This window comes from Sinohyriopsis cumingii, chromosome 1 (genome assembly GCF_028554795.1).
Source record: "Sinohyriopsis cumingii isolate HCF-2022 chromosome 1, ASM2855479v2, whole genome shotgun sequence".
NCBI lineage: Eukaryota > Metazoa > Mollusca > Bivalvia > Unionida > Unionidae > Sinohyriopsis > Sinohyriopsis cumingii.
Genome location: NC_142961.1, coordinates 13111879 through 13133006, shown reverse-complemented (window position 1 = coordinate 13133006; position 21128 = coordinate 13111879). Strand labels below are relative to the sequence as shown.

The 21128-nt window shown below is 33.1% G+C and overlaps 1 protein-coding gene across 1 annotated transcript in view; it reads right to left on the bottom strand.

Moving 5' to 3' along the window:
- The window catches only part of LOC149806429 (protein O-linked-mannose beta-1,2-N-acetylglucosaminyltransferase 1-like), a 139280-nt gene that overhangs the window by 74163 nt on the left and 43989 nt on the right, over positions 1–21128 (bottom strand). The window contains exon 4 of the mRNA XM_089953156.1: positions 9090–9229. Within this exon, the coding sequence (XP_089809282.1) occupies positions 9090–9229 (140 nt within the window). The remainder of the gene's footprint in view (positions 1–9089; positions 9230–21128) is intronic.

The window sequence follows — 21128 nt, the reverse complement described above, 5'->3', positions numbered from 1 at the left end:
TTGTTTCATCCATGGTTCACACCATGTACACATATACAAGGTTTAAATCTTTCAACATTGGCAAATGGTGAGATTACTTGTCAGGACGCTGTTTCCTTCATGACGATGTATATCATTCAACCCAATAGGTATTTAACAATCATATCCAATCTCCATTCTTTATATCATCTATTTTTGACAGAGTATTTACCTTTATTAGAAGACGTGGAATTTCTCCTATATTTGCACTGTTAAGTCATATTTCACATAACACATTTGTTGTTGCATTTAATAGTGTCATTTTTAAGTTTACAGTCATATATTTATCTGAATGACAAAATGTAATCCTATGCAGTCATTCTGAATTAAGAACAGTTTTCCATGTGTCAACTATGTATTTTCTTGTGACTGCATATAGTATAGCTGTTTTTGTACCATAATATGCTAAATAATTTCAGTACCTGTATTACACCATTCAGTTGCATGAATTTTTGCTGATTTCCTTGGGCATCTGACCCCAAAACATGGTTTTGTAACCAGTTGTATGTTGGCTGTGAAAGCCATGCCCAACCTTGTTTAGCATCATGTGGTTCGATAGTCAATGTTTGATGATGCTCCAGCCTTTGCACAGAAGTGAGACTCCATTAGCATTCTGCAGCAAATGGAAAGGGGTGACATGTTTGGGTTTATTCCTTGATTTTCTGCCCTAGTAGAGTGCAACAGGGCATTTTCAGGTATGTTATGTCATCAGTAGAATTTCATATTTCCATGTGTGTCATGCGAAGAATATAATTTCATATTTTTACAATTATTTACAATAATTTCATTCTTAACAATGACTTACACAGTCCATTGTTGTTTGTATACTTGTACATAAGATATCTATGATCTTTTATGTCTAAAATACTTTTACTTTATATCCATATTTTAATTTAGATGTATGAACCATGTAGTCTGAAATAAATTCTTATCTTTTCTTATATTTCATGTCTGTTATGTAAACATTACAATCTCATGTTTGTTATATAAGCAGCATAATTTAATTTTTTTGTATAGGAACAGTATAATTTTATGTTTGTTATAGGAATAACATAATTTCATAATGTGTCTTACTAGGATATGAGCAGCATAATTTCATAACTTTTACCTGAAAAACATAATTCTATAATTTCATGTTACTTGAATAGATAATTCTATAATTTCATATGTTATATGAACAACACAATCCCATAATTTTATATTTGCTATGTGAACATCATAAATTCATTTGTTAAATGAGCAGTATACTTTAATGACTGTTACATGAACTGCGGAATTCTATCATTTTGTTATCTGAACAGCATACTTCCATCATTTTGTTATCTGAACAACATACTTCCATCATTTTGTTATCTGAAGAGCATAATTCCATCACTATGTTATCTAAACAGCATATTTCCATCATTTTGTTATTTGAACAGCATACTTCCATCATTTTGTTATCTGAACAGCATATTTCCATCATTTTGTTATTTGAACAGCATAATTCCATAATTTTTTATTTGAACAGCATATTTCCATCATTTTGTTATTTGAACAGTATAATTCCATCCTTATTTTTATCTGAACAGCATAATTCCCTCTCTTTGTTATTTGAACAGCATAATTACATCATTTTGTTATTTGAACAGCATAATTCCATCATTTTGTTATTTGAACAGCATACTTCCATAATTTTTTATTTGAACAGCATACTTCCATCCTTTTGTTATCTGAACAGCATAATTCCATCATTTTGTTATTTGAACAGCATATTTCCATCATTTTACTATTTGAACAGCATAATTCCATCATTTTGTTATCTGAACAGCATACTTCCATCATTTTTCATTTGAACAGCATAATTCCATCATTTTGCTTTCTGACTAGCATAATTCCATGATTTTTTAAAATCTAAAGTGCATAATTCCATCAATTTGTTATCTGAACAGCATATTTCCATCATTTTGTTATTTGAACAGCCAATCTCAATCATTTAGTTATCTGAACAGCATATTTCCATCATTTTGTTATCTGAACAGCATACTTCCATAACTTTTTATTTGAACATCATAATTCCATCATTTTGTTTTCTGAACAGCATAATTCCATTATTTTTTGTTATCTAAAGTGCATAATTCCATCAATTTATTATCTGAACAGCATATTTCCATCATTTTGTTATTTGAACAGCATATTTTCATCATTTTGGTATTTGAACAGCATAATTCCATCATTTTGTTATTTGAACAGCATATTTCCAACATTTAGTTATCTGAACAGCAAATTTCCATCATTTAGTTATCTAAACAGCATATTTCCATCATTTTGTTTTCTGAACAATTCCATCATTTTGTTATTTGAACAGCATAATTCCATTTTGTTTGTTATCTAAAGTACATAATTCCATCAATTGGTTATCTGAACAGCATATATCCCTTGTTTTGTTATTTGAACAGCATATTTCCATCATTCTGCAATCTGAACAGCATATTTCCATCATTTTGTTATTTGAACAGCATAATTCCATTTTGTTTGTTATCTAAAGTACATAATTCCATCAACTGGTTATCTGAACAGCATATATCCATCATTTTGTTATCTGAACAGCATATTTCCATCATTTTGCTATTTGAACAGCATAATTCCATCATTTTGTTATTTGAACAGCATATTTCCATCATTTAGTTATTTGAACAGCAAATTTCCATCATTTAGTTATCTGAACAACATATTTCCATCATTTTTTTTTCTGAACAGTATAATTCCATTATATTATGTTATTTAAAGTGCATAATCCCATCATTTTGTTATTTGAAGTGCATAGTTCCATATGTTTTTCTTATCTGAAGTGCATAATTCCATGTTTTTGTCTGAAGTGCATAATTCCATGTTTTTATCTGAAGTGTGTAATTCCATGCATTTTTTTTTATCAGAAGTGTATAATTCCATACATTTTTGTTATCTGAAGTACATGATTCCATACATTTTTGTTATCTGAAGTGCACACTTCCATGTTTTTGTTATCTGAAATGCATAATTCCACACATTTTTGTTACCTGGAGTGCATAATTCCATACAGTTTTGTTATCTGAAGTGCATAATTCAATATGTTTTTGTTATCTAAAGTGCATAATTCCATCATTTTGTTATCTAAAGTGCATAATGGCATAAATTTTTGTTATCTAAAGTGCATAATTCCATCATTTTGTTATGTGAAGTGCACAATTCCATAAGTGTTTGCCATCTCAAGTGCATAATTCCATGCTTTTGTTGTCTAAAGTACATAATTCCATGATTTTGTTATCTAAGTGCATAATTCCATGATTTGGTTATCTCAAGTATATAATTCCATGATTTTGTTATCTCAAGTGCATATTTCCATGTTTTTGTTATCAGGTGCATAATTCCATATGTTTTTGTTATCTGAAGTGCATAGTTCCATGTTTTTTTAAATCTCAATTGCATAATTCCATAAGTTTTTGTTATCTGAAGTGCATAATTCCATTATTTCATGTTTTATGAAGTGCATAATTCCACTATTTCATGTTATATGAATAGCATTATTCCATTATTTCATGTTATATGAATAAGATTATTCCATTATTTCATGTTATTTGAACAGCATTATTCCATTATTTCATGTATACGAATAGCATAATTCCATTATTTCAATGTTATATGAATAAGATTATTCCATTATTTCATGTTATATGAATAGCATTATTCCATTATTTCATGTATACGAATAGCATAATTCCATTATTTCAATGTTATATGAATAAGATTATTCCATTATGTTATTTCAGGTGTTTTTGTTATCAGGTGCATAATTCCATATGCTTTTGTTATCTAAGTGCATAGTTCCATGTTTTTTTAAATCTCAATTGCATAATTCCATAAGTTTTTGTTATCTGAAGTGCATAATTCCATTATTTCATGTTTTATGAAGTGCATAATTCCACTATTTCATGTTATACGAATAGCATTATTCCATTATTTCATGTTATATGAATAGCATTATTCCATTATTTCATGTTATGTGAATAAGATTATTCCATTATTTAATGTTATATGAACAGCATTATTCCATTATTTCATGTTATATGAATAGCATTATTCCATTATTTCATGTTATATGAACAGCATTATTCCATTATTTCATGTTATATGAATAGCATAGTTCCATTATTTCATGTTATATGAATAGCATTATTCCATTATTTCACGTTATATGAATAGCATTATTCCATTATTTCATGTTATATGAATAAGATTATTCCATTATTTCATGTTATATGAACAGCATTATTCCATTATTTCATGTTATATGAATAACATTATTCCATTATTTCATGTTATATGAATAAGATTATTCCATTATTTCATGTTATATGAATAGCATACTTTCACTTCTCTTACATGAACAGCAAAATTCCATAATTTCATGCATTATGCATATACCATAACTTCATAATTTCATGTTCCTCAAACAGCAAAATTCTTTCATTTTTTTTGTTATCTGAGCAGCATAATTCCATAATTTCATATCCGTTAAATGAACAGCAAAATTCCATAATTCATGCATTATGTACAGAGCATAGTTCCACAATTTAAAGTCTGTTACATGAACATCTTAATTCCATAATTGTTTGTTATCTAAACAGCATAATTCCATACTTTAATGTTATCTGAACACCATAATTCCATAACTGTATGTTATTTAAACAGTATAATTCCATTAATTTTTGTTATCTGAACAGCACAATTCCATAATTTTTTTGTTTTCTGAGCAGCATAATTCCATTATTTTATGTCTGTTATATCAACAGCAAAATTCCATGATTACATGCTTTATATAAATGCATAAATTCATGATTTTATTTTTGTTATATGAAAGCATAATTTTATAATTTTATGTGTTATATGAACAGCATTATTTCACATCTGTTGTTGAAACACAAGACTTTCATACATTATTTGTTCAATTTAATTTATATCTGTTATGTGAACTAGTGTATAGACCATTTTTAAATTCTTTACTGCATAATATACTGGCAGAAAATGTTCATGATTGAGTAGATCTGAATTAATTTTCTTTTTTAAAATGTATTTTGTAAATAAATGTTATTTGGATAACTGGTCTTCATCTCTATTACTGATACAGCCAACACTTGGTCCATTCTTATGCCACACACGTGTGTCTAATACCTTTACTTCAAACAAGGATATCACATTTTAAATAAACCTTATGCATTTATCACTGTACATTGACAATAACTCTCCTTCTTGAGGCCAAAGTTTACCTTCCATGCTTTTCAACTGAACTTTTATTAAGAGATTTTGTGACAACAATGCCAATAAATGATTAAATAACTACAAGCTCACTACTAATTTAAACCTAATGAACAGGAGTGAAAGGTTTCAATATATGTATCTGTAAATGTAAATGTGAATCCATATTGTAATCAATGATCACATGACTCACCTCTACTTCAGTAGCCAATGTAAACATTGTCAAGCAGAAAATAAATTCAGACTAAGTCATGTTGGCCCCTTTTCCAACTAAAATTATTTCGATTTTTTTTATATTTAAACTTTGAATCATTTTAAAATGTGAAATTTGACCTTTGAATTGGTGGTATGAGGCCATTATTCTACTGCCATATTAGGAAACCAGCTATCCACCTACCTAACAACTGCAAGCATATTATGGTCATAAAAGAATAAAATAGTTATCGTATCAAAGTAGAGGTATTACACTGATAATGGATTAATATTAGTACTGTTATTTTTGTATTAATGATTAAAATCATTGTTCTTAAAATCTGCTTAAAAAGCTATTATCATTCTCCTCCAATAGAAACCAGATTGTGCTGGTTGAAAGTCAGAGAATTTGAGTAACCTTGGTGTAACAGCCAGCATAATTCATGCATCAATAATTACCTTAATTAACCACTACAGCTGAGGTCTAACATGAACAGCCAACAGTACATAATTCATGCATCAATAATTACCTTTATTAACCATTACAGCTGAGGTGTAACATGAACAGCCAGCAGTACATAATTCATGCATCAATAATTACCTTGATCAACCACTACAGTTGAGGTCTCACATGAACAGCCAACAGTACATAATTCATGCATCAATAATTACTTTGATTAACCACTACAGCTGTCTCACATGATTAGCATGCAGTCCACTCACCTAATCCCTATACTCATACACATGTAAATTAACATGCTGAGGGTAATTAACTATGTATAGTCATTGTTATTAAAAGCTTACCACTGAATAAACAAATCATTTCTATTTCCATCTGCATTAAATTGGTCAGAAAGGGCCTTCTGAGTAGGGTAGGATGTATATAGGTATAGCAGGGATGAATCTATATCATCATAAACACAAATATGTACTGCACAATAGTACAGCATACAATGTAGGTTAGAGTGACCTGTTATTTTAGGGGTATTGTAGTAACAGAGATTCATTCAATTATCAGGTTTCATAACTAGAAAATAAACAGCATTCAAAAAATGAATTTTTAAAATAAAATTTAAAGAGTCATTGGGCATGAGAAGTATGTCACATACTTTTTCTTACAAAAAGTATCTAGAATTTATCAAGATGTATTCACTCACCAGATGATCCTTAGTATAGTACAAGTCAGTAATGGGTGTCATTTTTTAGAATTTGATTCTACATACCTTTAAGTGGCAAGTATTCACTTCATTTAGATTCATATACATCTACATTTCTTTTGGAAGCTCATCATTCAGACACATTGAGAGGTGCATACGGCAAAATCAATGTTAAAGAATGTAGACATTTTTGGACGAAATGAACCTAAAGGTGTGATACAGTACAATCCAGTAATGTCACAATGAAAGTTATGCATATTGATAAACACATTTGTACTACTCTTGAGTGTGAAGATTCCACTAAACGTGCTCTTATTTTTACCCAAGTTTATTACATGGTCACCATTGTAAAAGTCATCGCGATAGATAATTTTTGTTTGGAAGTTTCTTGGTGACAGATAAGGTGCAGAGCGTTCAATAATCAAGATTGAATAAACTTGGGTTAAAGAAAGTTAGTGTTAAATTTTAAAAGAAAAATTTATATTTAATTTAAAATGAGTAAATGCACATACATGACCCATGTGACTTGTACTACTGGATGGTATGCCAAAACACATGTAATCATCAGCTTGATGAAAAAACTCAACCAAAACCAGAAAAAGATGAAATATAGGTGACACTAAGCCTCTTTTGTTGTATGGGTGTGCCAGTAAAATTACAGCATGTACAATCCTGAGAAGTAAACATCAAACACAAAATTTAAGCCAAGTCAGTGAAGCATAAAATATAGGCAATATTTACCGACTAATGAGAAAGTAGAACCCTTACAATGCATCCTCAAGTTTCTTGATTTTATACAGGACAATATGCAAAGAGCATGCCAAAAATCTATGCACTCAAGAGCCCAATGTAACAATGTAAACTAAGCCAGTAAAATGTAAAATATAGGTTACAGTTACCTTTTCTGGCAGGAGCATGGTACTGAGAGAGGCATAAAATCACCCAGATTAAGTAGTAAATCATGAACAGGAAAAATGTCAAATTGAACTGACCTCTATGAATACAAAATATAGGTCACACTGACTGAATTTTAAGATGAGAGTTTAGTACTTGTGAAAATGCACATTCTCATCATATTCCATGATTCCTGTATAGCAGTCTTATACAGTAGATACAACACTAATATGGTTATGAGTTAAAAGCAAAAAAACACAAGCCAGTAAAATGTTAAATACAGGTCACAATCACTTTATTTTTGCTGTAAGGGTTTGGTACTAATATGGATGCATACAATCACCTTGTTTCATGACTGGAATAAATTGTGCTTGAAGGAAGAAAAACAGGATATATGGGTCACAGTTACCTACTTTTGTTCTGAGGGTTTAGTACTATCAAAATTCATCCCCTACCCAAATTTCATGAATATTAGCATAATAGTATGCATACAGAGTGCTAAAATAATTTTATTTTGAGCTAATCACCCAGTCTTAACCCAAGCCTACAAAGCACAAAGACATTTATTTGTGGTAAAAGTGTGGTGCTAATAGTGATGCAGACACTCATAATGTTTGATGACTCAAGCATAACTGAGCTTTAGAAATAAACTTTGGATACAGTTTTACCAAAGTCAGTGATGCATGAAATACAGATCAAATGACCTACCTCTGTGATGAGAGTGTATTATACCAAAGTCAGTGCAGCATGAAATATAGGTTGAAATGACCTACTTCTGTGACAAGGTTGTATTGTACCAAATTCAGTACAGCATGAAATATATGTATAAATGACCAACTTCAATGATGAGAGTGTAAAAGTCATCAAGGTGCATCTCCTCATCAGCATTATTGAATCTTGGTATAACAGCATATATCTGCTGGGTTTCAAAATTCTCTTTGGACATATCTAAATGCAAGATCTTTTACCAAAGCCAGTAAAACATAAAATGTAGGTCACAGTGCACAGTGACATTGGTTTGTAGTATGCATGAAACACTCATAGAACACTCCTAGAAATGCAGACAGTCATTTAGTCTGATGCCGCTAGCATGAAAAGAGAATGAGTAATATACTTAAAACCGAAGTCAGTGAAGCATGACACAGTGAATTACTTTTATGATCAGAGTATATTACTCATCAAAATGTACTCCCTCAACAAGTTTCATTTGTTAGTACATACATGTATACAAGTTGCTTTGGGCAGGAGCTAAATGCAAAACTTAAACTAAGCCAGTAAAATGTAAAATGTAGTTCACAGTGACGTTCTCTTCTGGTTTTAGTAGTATTTTATAAATGAGATGGACCATAGTACTAATTAATAGCTTAAATAGATGTAATTAACAATATCTTTATATGTGGTTTTTCTTTTATATCTGACATTAGTTTTATAGAAGAATGGTAATAAAAGACCTTGTTAAGGTGAGGAAAAAAATGAAGTGCTCATTTATAATGAAAAGAATTATGACAGATAAAAAAAATTCTTCCTCAATTTTCTGAGAGACATGTTCCTTACCCCAGTACCATCCACAGAAATGGATACTACTTCCCTGCTGGACACTACCTCCAATAGGAGGGACTTTGCTTGAGACATCTGGACTTCAATGTGCTGACCATTCCCACCTGCATCCTCTTTCACAGAGTTTTCTATATGGTCTGGAAACAAAAAAATAAAACTAGCTTGAACTGGAACATCAATAAAAGTCAGCAACCTACTAAAACCAGCAATTATCACTACCAAGATGACCTACTTAGACATGGACATAAATGGTTGTCATTTATAGGAGCCTACCCACTTCCTCTCACTGATGAGTCGTACCAAAGACTAAAAAAAATGGTACTAACAGCTGCCTCGTTTAGTGCTCAGCATTAGAAGGTTAGTTTTAGGACTGGTCAGCCTGGTGTCAGGAATAATGTGACTGGGTGGGGCATGATGCTATATGTCCGTTGCATGATGCCCCAGTGCTAGATATCAATATAAACTGCCACACTGCATATATTGGAGTGATATGACTGAAAAATTGCTTAAGCTACATTAAAAATCCAAATCACACCAAAATACACAGACAAACACACACCTCTCAGTGACAAATAATTTTTGTTCTTATTGTACACCCAACCCCACTTTCCAAATTAAAGAACTTCTGATCTGTTGTGAGGAATTAAAAAGAGTTACTTATCATATATACTCACTTATGAGTCCAACTGCAATCTGCACAGATTGTTAGGAATAATCTGTAGAACAAACAACACAGACCTTGATCTGCAGTCACTTATGCTATGGCAGATCATGATCTTTGTTGTTTGCAGTCTGCCTCAACTTATAAGCAAGTATATACAGTAATTTGAAATATTATTTATCCCACGACTAATAATTTAATATACCCATACCAGTATTGTTATATATCACACATGCAATAGTAACTCATGATATTAAAACTAATAATTTAATATACCCATACCACTATTGTTATATATATCACACATGCAATAGTAACTCATGATATTAAAACTAATAAGTTAATATACCCATACCACTATTGTTATATATATCACACATGCAATAGTAACTCATGATGTTAAAACTAATAAGTTAATATACCCATACCACTATTGTTATATATATCACACATGCAACAGTAACTCATGATATTACAACTAATAAGTTAATATACCCATACCACTATTGTTATATATATCACACATGCAATAGTAACTCATGATATTAAAACTAATAAGTTAATATACCCATACCACTATTGTTATATATATCACACATGCAATAGTAACTCATGATGTTAAAACTAATAACTTAATATACCCATACCACTATTGTTATATATATCACACATGCAACAGTAACTCATGATATTACAACTAATAAGTTAATATACCCATACCACTATTGTTATATATATCACACATGCAATAGTAACTCATGATGTTAAAACTAATAAGTTAATATACCCATACCACTATTGTTATATATACCACACATGCAATAGTAACTCATGATGTTAAAACATGATATACAGGAAAGGTATAATAGCTATGAGGTCCAAAATTTATTTCAAAGTAATGTCACTAAGTATCCTGTAGTTTGGTCCAACACAATCAGAAGTTTTCATCAGGTGATGAACAAAATCTTAAATTCATGCTCTTTTAAAATGAAATTTACGAAACTAATCAATTAATTTGAATTGCTTGCCACTTGCCAAAGCTCATAAAAGACATTTTAATCAATTCATTTGAAATGAGCACACACTTATGATCCTGCAAGTATCATGAAAATATCTCAAGCTACACCTTAATATTTGTTTTCATATGACAAACTTCTGGAACTCCCATTACAATATTTCCTATGTCAATTTTTTTCTGAAACTCCCATTACAATATTCCCAAGTCAAGGTACTTCTGAACTCCTATAACATTACCCTTATTTCAAGGTTCATCTGGAACTCCCATAACAATACCCCCATGTCAAAGTTTATCTGGAACTCCTATAACATTACCCCTTATTTCAAGGTTCATCTGGAACTCCTATAACATTACCCCTTATGTCAAAGTTCATCTGGAACTCCCATAACAATACCCCCATGTCAAAGTTCACCTGGAACTCCTATAACATTACCTCTTATGTCAAGGTTCATCTGGAACTCTTATAACATTACCCCATGTCAAAGTTCATCTGGAACTCCAATAACATTACCCCATGTCAAAGTTCATCTGGAACTCCTATAACTTTCCTTCTTATGTCAAGGTTCATCTGGAATTCCTGTAACATTACCCCTTATGTCAAAGTTCATCTGGAATTCCTATAACATTACCTCTTATGTCAAGGTTCATCTGGAACTCTCATGACTCCTATAACATTACCTCTTATGTCAAGGTTCATCTGGAACTCCCGTAACTCCTATAACATTACCTCTTATGTCAAGGTTCATCTGGAACTCCCATGACTCCCATAGCATTACCTCTTAAGTCAAAGTTCATCTGGAACTCTTAAAACAATACCCCCATGTCAAAGTTTATCTGGAACTCCAATAACATTACCCCATGTCAAAGTTCATCTGGAACTCCTATAACTTTCCTTCTTATGTCAAGGTTCATCTGGAATCTGGAATTCCTGTAACATTACCCCTTATGTCAAAGTTCATCTGGAACTCCTACAACATTACCTCTTATGTCAAGGTTCATCTGGAACTTTCATGACTCCTATAACATTACCTCTTATGTCAAGGTTCATCTGGAACTCCCATGACTCCTACAACACTACCTCTTATGTCAAGGTTCATCTGGAACTCCCATGACTCCTACAACATTACCTCTTATGTCAAGGTTCATCTGGAACTCCCATGACTCCTATAACATTACCTCTTATGTCAAGGTTCATCTGGAACTCCCATGACGCCTACAACATTACCTCTTATGTCAAGGTTCATCTGGAACTCCCATGACTCCTACAACATTACCTCTTATGTCAAGGTTCATCTGGAACTCCCATGACTCCTATAACATTACCTCTTATGTCAAGGTTCATCTGGAACTCCCATGACTCCTATAACATTACCTCTTATGTCAAGGTTCATCTGGAACTCCCGTAACTCCTATAACATTACCTCTTATGTCAAGGTTCATCTGGAACTCCCATGACTCCTACAACATTACCTCTTATGTCAAGGTTCATCTGGAACTCCCATGACTCCTACAACATTACCTCTTATGTCAAGGTTCATCTGGAACTCCCATAACTCCTATAACATTACCTCTTATGTCAAAGTTCATCTGGAACTCTCATTACAATATTCTCTATGTCAAGGTCCTTCTGGAACTCCCATAACAATCCTCTTTTACAGTATGATAGATAAGGTCCTATGTAAGAACAGCATCTTAATGGGTAATCTGGGGTAATTTTGCCACTCTGTATCATTTTTTTCCTTCATGTTATTGCTTTTTATTAACAGTAAGCTCTCATCAAGCACCTGTGGATTAAGCTGGTAACTGACAGAGACGATACTGGAATGAGATTACACAACAGTTTGTTCCACACAATACTGTGAACTTATCCTATCTGTAACTTGATAAAGTTTTATGTCAGCATACTTAAATGTAGCTATAAGTACCTAATTGATTTTAAATATTTTGTATGAAATGAATTATGTACTTTAGATACAATTTACTGACTTACTGATACAATAAAACTCATGATGCTGTCAAGGTCCATCTGAAAATGCCATAATAATACCCCCTATGTCAAGGTTCATCTGGAATTCCCATAACAATACCTAGTACGTTAAGGTTCATTTGGAACTCCCATTACAATATTTCCTATGTCAAGGTAGTTCTGAAATTCCCATAACAATACCCCCATGTCAAGGTTCATCTGGAATTCCCATAACATTACCCCATGTCAAGGTTCATCTGGAATTCCCATAAAAATACCCCCATGTCAAGGTTCATCTGGAATTCCCATAACATTACCTCCATGTCAAGGTTCATCTGAAATTCCCATAACATTACCCCCATGTCAAGGATCATCTGGAATTCCCATAAAAATACCCCCATGTCAAGGTTCATCTGGAATTCCCATACCAATACCCCATGTCAAGGTTCATCTGGAATTTCCATAACATTACCCCCCATGTCAAGGTTCATCTGGAATTCCCATAACAATAGCCCTATGTCAAGGTTCATCTGGAACTCCAATAACAATACCCCCATGTCAAGGTTCATCTGGAATTCCCATAACAATAGCCTCCTATATTAAAGTTCATTTGGTTGTTGTTGTTGTTGTTGTGAGGTTTAACACCATTTTTCAGCACACAATAGGCTATGCATGGCAGCCATTATTAATGGTGGAGGAAGAACCCGGGAAAACCCCAGGAAGAGCCACCAACCCACAAGAAGCTACTGCCAAGCTTTCTCACATCCCACCATTGGCCGAATCCTAGACTCGAACCCACGCAGTCGGAGGTGAGATGGCAGTGATCCGTAACGGAGAGTGCTTTAGACCACTCGGGGTGCATAAGTTCATTTGGAACGCCTATTATAATATTCCTTATGTCAAGGTCCTTCTGGAACTCCCATAACATCCTTTTTAACATTAAGCTTGCAACAAGCACCCGTGGATTAATTTGGTGACTGACAGTGACATTATTTGAATGGGATTACACTATAGTTTGTTCCATAAAATATCGCAAATTTTATCCTATCTGTAACTCGGTAAAGATTTCATGTTAGCATCCTTAAATGTAGCTATAAATATCTAATTCATTTTAAATACTTTGTGTGAAATGAATTAGGTACTTTCAGATACAATTTACTGACTTACAGATAGGATAAAATTCATGATGCTGTTTGGAACAAACTATAGTGTTGTGGAGTTGATGAACACTCTCCATTATGACCACGGTTCCTGTAATGTCAGAAACTCATTCATTAAATTTTCTTACTCTAAAATATCATTAACAACATAATTTTCTCTACTCTGTGCAAGTGATTGTTGTTGTTGTTGTTGTTCTAGGGTTTAACGCCATTTTTCAGCACAAGATAGGCTATACATGGCGGCCAGTATAACTGGTGGAGGAAGAACCCTGGAAAACCCAGGGAAGAACCACTGACCCACGAGAAGCTACTGGCAGGCTTTCCCACATGCCCACGCTAGCCGAGTCTTGGACTCGAACCCACGCAGACAGAGGTGAGATGGCAGTGATCCGAAATGGTAAGCGCTTTAGACCACTCTGCCACTCGCGGCCCCCTGTGCAAGTGATAAATGATGTATTGATTAAATTGGTTGGTTATCATTTGTACCAAAAAAATCGGTCTTGTACCGACTTTTTACATCCTTGCCAGTACGAGGTACAAGTAGTAGTGCAAACCTAGTAGAAATGCTGAATGGAGGAATGTAGGGATGGGGAGCAAGAAAACAATAGGCCTCCTTTTGCTATCACAGCAAGAACATAAAAAGATAAGTCAAACTGCAACTGCTCAAACCCCGATCTGCCATTGCATCATGCACAAGATGATCTGGGTCTATGCAGCTTGTTGGGAGTAATCAGCAGAACAAACAACAAAAACTCAGAGCTGCTAGCACATTATGAGATGGCAGGTCAGGGTCTATGTTTTCTGCAGCTGGCCCTGACTTATAAGCATGTATACATGTTGTACAAATTTAAGATGTTCCCTGACTTATAAGCATGTATACATGTTGTACAAATGTACAATGTTCCCTGACTGGGGAATGTTCATGTATATATGTTGTACAAATGTAAGATATTCCCTGACAGGGAAAGTTCATGTATACATGTTGTATAAATGTAAGATGTTCCCTGACTGGGAAAGTTCATGTATATATGTTGTACAAATGTAAGATGTTCCCTGACTGGGAATGTTCATGTATATATGTTGTACAAATGTAAGATGTTCCCTGACTGGGGAATGTTCATGTATATATGTTGTACAAATGTAAGATGTTCCCTGACTGGGAAAGTTCAGGTATATATGTTGTACAACTGTAAGATGTTCCCTGACTGGGAAAGTTCATGTATATATGTTGTACAAATGTAAGATGTTCCCTGACTGGGGAATGTTCATGTATATATGTTGTACAAATGTAAGATGTTCCCTGACTGGGAAAGTTTATGTATACATGTTGTACAAATGTACAATGTTCCCTGACTGGGGAATGTTCATGTATATATGTTGTACAAATGTAAGATGTTCCCTGACTGGGGAAAGTTCATGTATATATGTTGTACAAATGTAAGATGTTCCCTGACTGGGGAATGTTCATGTATATATATTGTACAAATGTAAGATGTTCCCTAACTGGGGAATGTTCATGTATATATGTTGTACAAATGTAAAATGTTCTGTGACTGGAGAATGTTCATGTATATATGTTGTACAAATGTAAGATGTTCTCTGACTGGGGAAAGTTCATGTATATATGTTGTACAAATGTAAGATGTTTCCTGACTGGGAAAGTTCATGTACATATGTTGTACAAATGTAAGATGTTCCCTGACTGGGAAAGTTCATGTATATATGTTGTACAAATGGAAGATGTTCCCTGACTGGGAAAGTTCATGTATATACATGTATGTTGTACAATGTAAGATGTTCCCTGACTGGGAAAGTTCATGTATATATGTTGTACAAATGTAAGATGTTCCCTGACTGGGAAAGTTCATGTATATACGTTGTACAAATGTAAGATGTTCCCTGACTGGAAAAGGTCATGCCCTTGACATGTCTTAGGCTTTCTGAGAAGCACTACTTCTGGTGCTGGAAATGTAAAACTTCGCAGCATATGTTGCAAACAATTACAGAATAAAAAATAGTCTGTATTGAAGATTTCAAGGTGTTAAAAGTGGTTATACTGTTAGAAGTATATATTTTACTCCATATAATGATGTGTTACTGCTAAAATTGAAACTCCGAAAGTAAAGCAATATTCTAAAATCTTTATACACAAAACTATAACAGTGGTTCCATATTTATTTAATGGGATATCAATTTTCATGGATATTTGTTTAATGGGATATCAATTTTCATGGATATTTGTTTAATGGAATATCAATTTTCATGGATTTTGCTGATGCTCCAATTCATGAATTTAAAGAACTAATGAAAAAATAGACACAGGTGATGCTGATCCCAACACCCCTTCTAGTGTTCTTGCTGTTACACTTCTAGATATTAACAAATTTCTTTTAAAAAATACTGTACCATAAAAATCGATACCCATGAAAATAAATGAAACCACAGTATCTCCTAAGTGTACATACATGAGGCATCAATTCCACAGGAATGAGAATCTGAACAGTATATCAGCTGACCATTGCTTCCATGACAAATACTGCAGAGAGTCAGATATTGTAACACCACAATGATGAGACCAGATTTCTCACAATGTAGCTGATTATGCCATCCCAACAACCAACAGATAGAGAAATCACTAATAGATGGTTGACAATGTATGGAAAAGCAGTAAACTGCATCTGAAAATCCCATGAACATATATCCTATCAGATGTACTTGAAAATTCCAAGAAGTGTGTTCCATCAGATGTGCTTGAAAATCCCATGAAGTGTGTTCCAACAGATGTACATGAAATCCCAAGAAGTGTGTTCCAACAGATGTTTTATTGGCTTAATCTTCATTAACACTATTCAATGAGACAACACCTATGCCAGCATCATTCAACCATCTCATCCAAATTCTAGGTTTATATGAGATTTAAATATCTCTCATATGATTTCAAATATACTGAATCTTAATCGCGATGAATAATCAGTATTTTCCATACATGAAATTATTCATTAATAAATATTAATTTTACCTTTCACAAACATATAAAATGATTTTGTTACCATCACTCAATAATTTATGGCTATTGAAAAATCACAGGAATTTTCCTTTTGCATGAAAACATACCATATGTTAAGTAACCTAAATTTCAGTAAATGTCCAAAATGATGCTTTGTCACTGAAATGTCAGAAAATGGTGGTTGTATATGAAAATTTATATGAAGGTCCTGAATTCTGAAATTAGTGTTCAGTTCAGTCTGCCTTTATCTGATGAGCTAAGCCAGACCAGCATAGGAAATCATCCAGATTAAGTAATTCTCCAGTGTGACTGACCTGGTTTATAAATTAGTGTCCCACACAAGGTTTCCAATCAATTGTCAATGTATAGCTGCAATCTATCACTAAGTACAATATTGATTGAACCTTTTAACATCCATTCTGTTCACTTTCTTATAAATGCATGTGACAGCTGTGTTAATAATACATTGCAATTTTCACCATATGCATTAAAGATGTTAACATAGAGAGACCATGAAATGATAAAAATTTGAATGCTGCATCAATATACTTCATCCCTCAATTCATCTTTACAATGTAAGTAAGGATTGTACTTTTGTTCCAAGATCTGCACGTCCAGTGAATTATATGTTCAATATCATATATTATTTAACTCAATACAATAATACGAATTCAGATTTTTATTCTCATCACTTCCTTAGTGTTTTTTCAACTTGAATACATCAAAGACAGGAATAAATAATATTTCATGTACTTCTTTACACTCCATCTATCATTATGTTCTGTGTTTTTAGACAACTTTTCATCAAAAGCCAGGACTGCAGCTAGTCACGATTATCTAAAGATAAGACTACAGCTGATGTAGTTGTAAAATCAGTACATCCAATATGCCACACAGAAGACAGATCATTTGGGGTATGGCAAGAACTTCCAGACACACTACATAATGCTGCACTTTGAAAAAGTTCACCAAATATATGACATTTGGTAAGTAAGTATCAGGTGATAAGACTGCAGTTCATGCACCAATCAAGTCTACCAATCAAAGATGGTACTGCACTGGTAGCTTTGAATTCTGGGAGATATAATCATATTCACATTCTGAAAACATTTCTAATTCAATACTGCAATATAATACTGTATTGACAGATGCCATCATCATCTTTTTCCAATGCACAGACCTCAAATTTAAGCAAATACATGCAGATAAATTAATTCAAGATGTCAGAATGCTAGCAAACAGTACTAGAATGATGTGTACTTTCTGACACTAAAATCTCATCCCACAGTATAAAGTTTTAATGATGAAGTGAAATATGCTTTTATTTCAGACTTCTTCCAGAAATCATCAGTAACATGAAGTTTAAGCAAGCATCAAGAATGTATACTGGAAATTAAGTCCTAAATCTGAATATGACACTACATGTATATTCTAGACCCAATACTGAATTAACCACTGACGTATGCCATTCCTTCCATTTATTCAATTTCTGGACTGTGATAGTTGCCCAGTAAAAAGCCGATTAAGAATGTAAAACTGGTGTCAGAAGTGGGATGTACATGTGATTATATTATGTTAAAAGGTTGCAGACAAAACTTTAAGAAACAAATGTACTTGACCGTGCACTTCTTGACACTCAAACTTAAGTTCAATGCATCACAATACATCTGGAAAACCATTTCAATTCATGTAACAGTCACATAATAACACATAGATAAGAAACTCCTATTTGTCATGTTATCCAATTGACTTATGATAAAGAAACTTACATCAAACTGACGGTCAGAAAGGACTTGGCATTATTAATGATCATTTGCTGACATTCCACCCATCAGCACTATACATCACTGTCCATATTGTATCAATTCAATGCATGCCACACCTGCACATTAAGACAGAGATAAAAATTGCAACCACATGGACCTGTAATACATGCTGCAGTGACATAAGAACAATGTATCTGACGACTCCAGAATGTACATAAATACTGAAGCATATTCACCTATACACTCCAGGACATAACACTTTAAAACACAAAATAGATACATATAGCACTTTCTGACAGAGTCAGTCTAACATACGATTAGCTCCACCCCCAAAACTGCCTCCTGGCCAAAGCTACTTCATGGGTCTAACATATGACAATTTTTAACCTATAAGGGCATCTATCCATAAAAGACTAATTTTTGGTCCCTTAGGTTTATTTGTATTTTATGCATGTACATGTATCTCTATTAAGTCTGTATATCCCAACTCACCCATCAACTCACACATCCATCCATCAATCCTTCCTTCCTTAAAGTTTAATCACAATACACAGCACAACTAGGCAGTGCATAATCATGCAAACATTTAGAAAAATCTTTAAATTCTGTTTATGTTATTTTTATGAAAAAGTATGTGACTTTTGTAACACTCATATTTAAATGGAAAAGATTTCATTTCAATAAAATTAGTGAAAATCAAACGATCTGAAGTGCAGACTGCCAGTGAAAGGTTAGCTAACTTTGCTGCTAGTCAAAGCTACCCCCACACACACACACACACACACACTCCCAAGCTCCATCCACCAATAACCATAGACAATAATGGTTCACAAAATATGCGATACAATTTGTCACCCAAAAGAACTTGGTGGTTTGAAGGCAAGCTGTAACATTTCCACTAGTGTCTTGAATGTGTCTTGAACTCAGGGTGGGAGGCAACTCTGAATGGGATATTTCATTGATACAATATTTTGGGCAGATTACTCAAAAATGACTTATCATTACTGTAAGAAATAGTACTGTGGGCCATTGTAATTTTAATTTGTGTAATGTTTATCATGCAAAGAAATATAGCAAGTGCCTTGTGCAGGAACACAACACTGTAGCCAACCCTGCACACTATCTCCATGACTTCTACATTCAGTTATTGTCAATTTATAAATTTTTTGTCCAGTCCTACTTCATTCTAAACAACGTAGCCTATACATATTTATCACTTTCTGTGGGAAGTAGATATCGCTGACACTTCTAGGAATTTCACATTTTTAATTTATGTATAAGTTCAAATTACATCTTGTAAGTAGTTTGGAACAATACCATGGTACAACTAATCTTATTTCAAGCTCTCTCATCTAATCTTTACTTAGGTGTTCTGTCCGGCACAAGGAATGAAAGACATTAAAACAGATAAATGCAAATTTTTTATACTAGCTGTATTGACTAGTTCTTTCTATCATTTTTTTCTTTATGCCAAATCAAAATTTGGCCTGTGGTCACACAGTATGAAGCAACAAAATGTTTATTAAATGAAAAGAAGAGTCCTTTTTCCTTATGGTCTATTGGCCAAAAAGAATTTCCAGAAATAGACCACTTCCTTCTTTCAAGAGTTGAAACCAAACATTGTATTCTTTAGCAGAAACAAGATTTTAAAATTATCTGATATAGTAGACATAATGGATGCCTGACGCATTATTTTTATATAGTGTTACCACAATGGCAAAAAAACAAAATTTATTGAGAGCTACTGTTTTGTTTTTATGTTATCGGTCCATACATGAAATTTGCATTTCAATGGCAAAGAAAAAAATGTACTGACAGCTAATGTTGTGCCTTTACCGTATCAGTTTTTAAATGAAATTAGCATCCCAATGACCAAGAAAACTAAATGTACTGAGAGTTACTGTTGTACCTTTACCTTATCAGTTTTTAAATGAAATTAGCATCCCAGTGACCAAGAAAACTAAATGTACTGAGAGTTACTGTTGTACCTTTACCTTATCAGTTTTAAATGAAATTAGCATCTCAATGACCAAGAAAACTAAATGTACTGAGGGCTACTGTTGTGCCTTTACCTTATCAGTTTTTAAATGACATTAGCATCCCAATGACCAAGAAAACCAAATGTACTGAGAGTTACTGTTGTACCTTTACCTTATCAGTTTTTAAATGAAATTAGCATCTCAATGACCAAGAAAACTAAATGTACTGAGGGCTACTGTTGTGCCTTTACCGTATCAGTTTTTAAATGAAATTAGCATCCCAATGACCAAGAAAACTAAATGTACTGAGAGTTACTGTTGTACCTTTACCTTATCAGTTTTTAAATGAAATTAGCATCTCAATGACCAATAAAACTAAATGTACTGAGAGTTACTGTTGTACCTTTACCTTATCAGTTTTTAAATGAAATTAGCATCCCAATGACCAAGAAAACTAAATGTACTGAGAGTTACTGTTG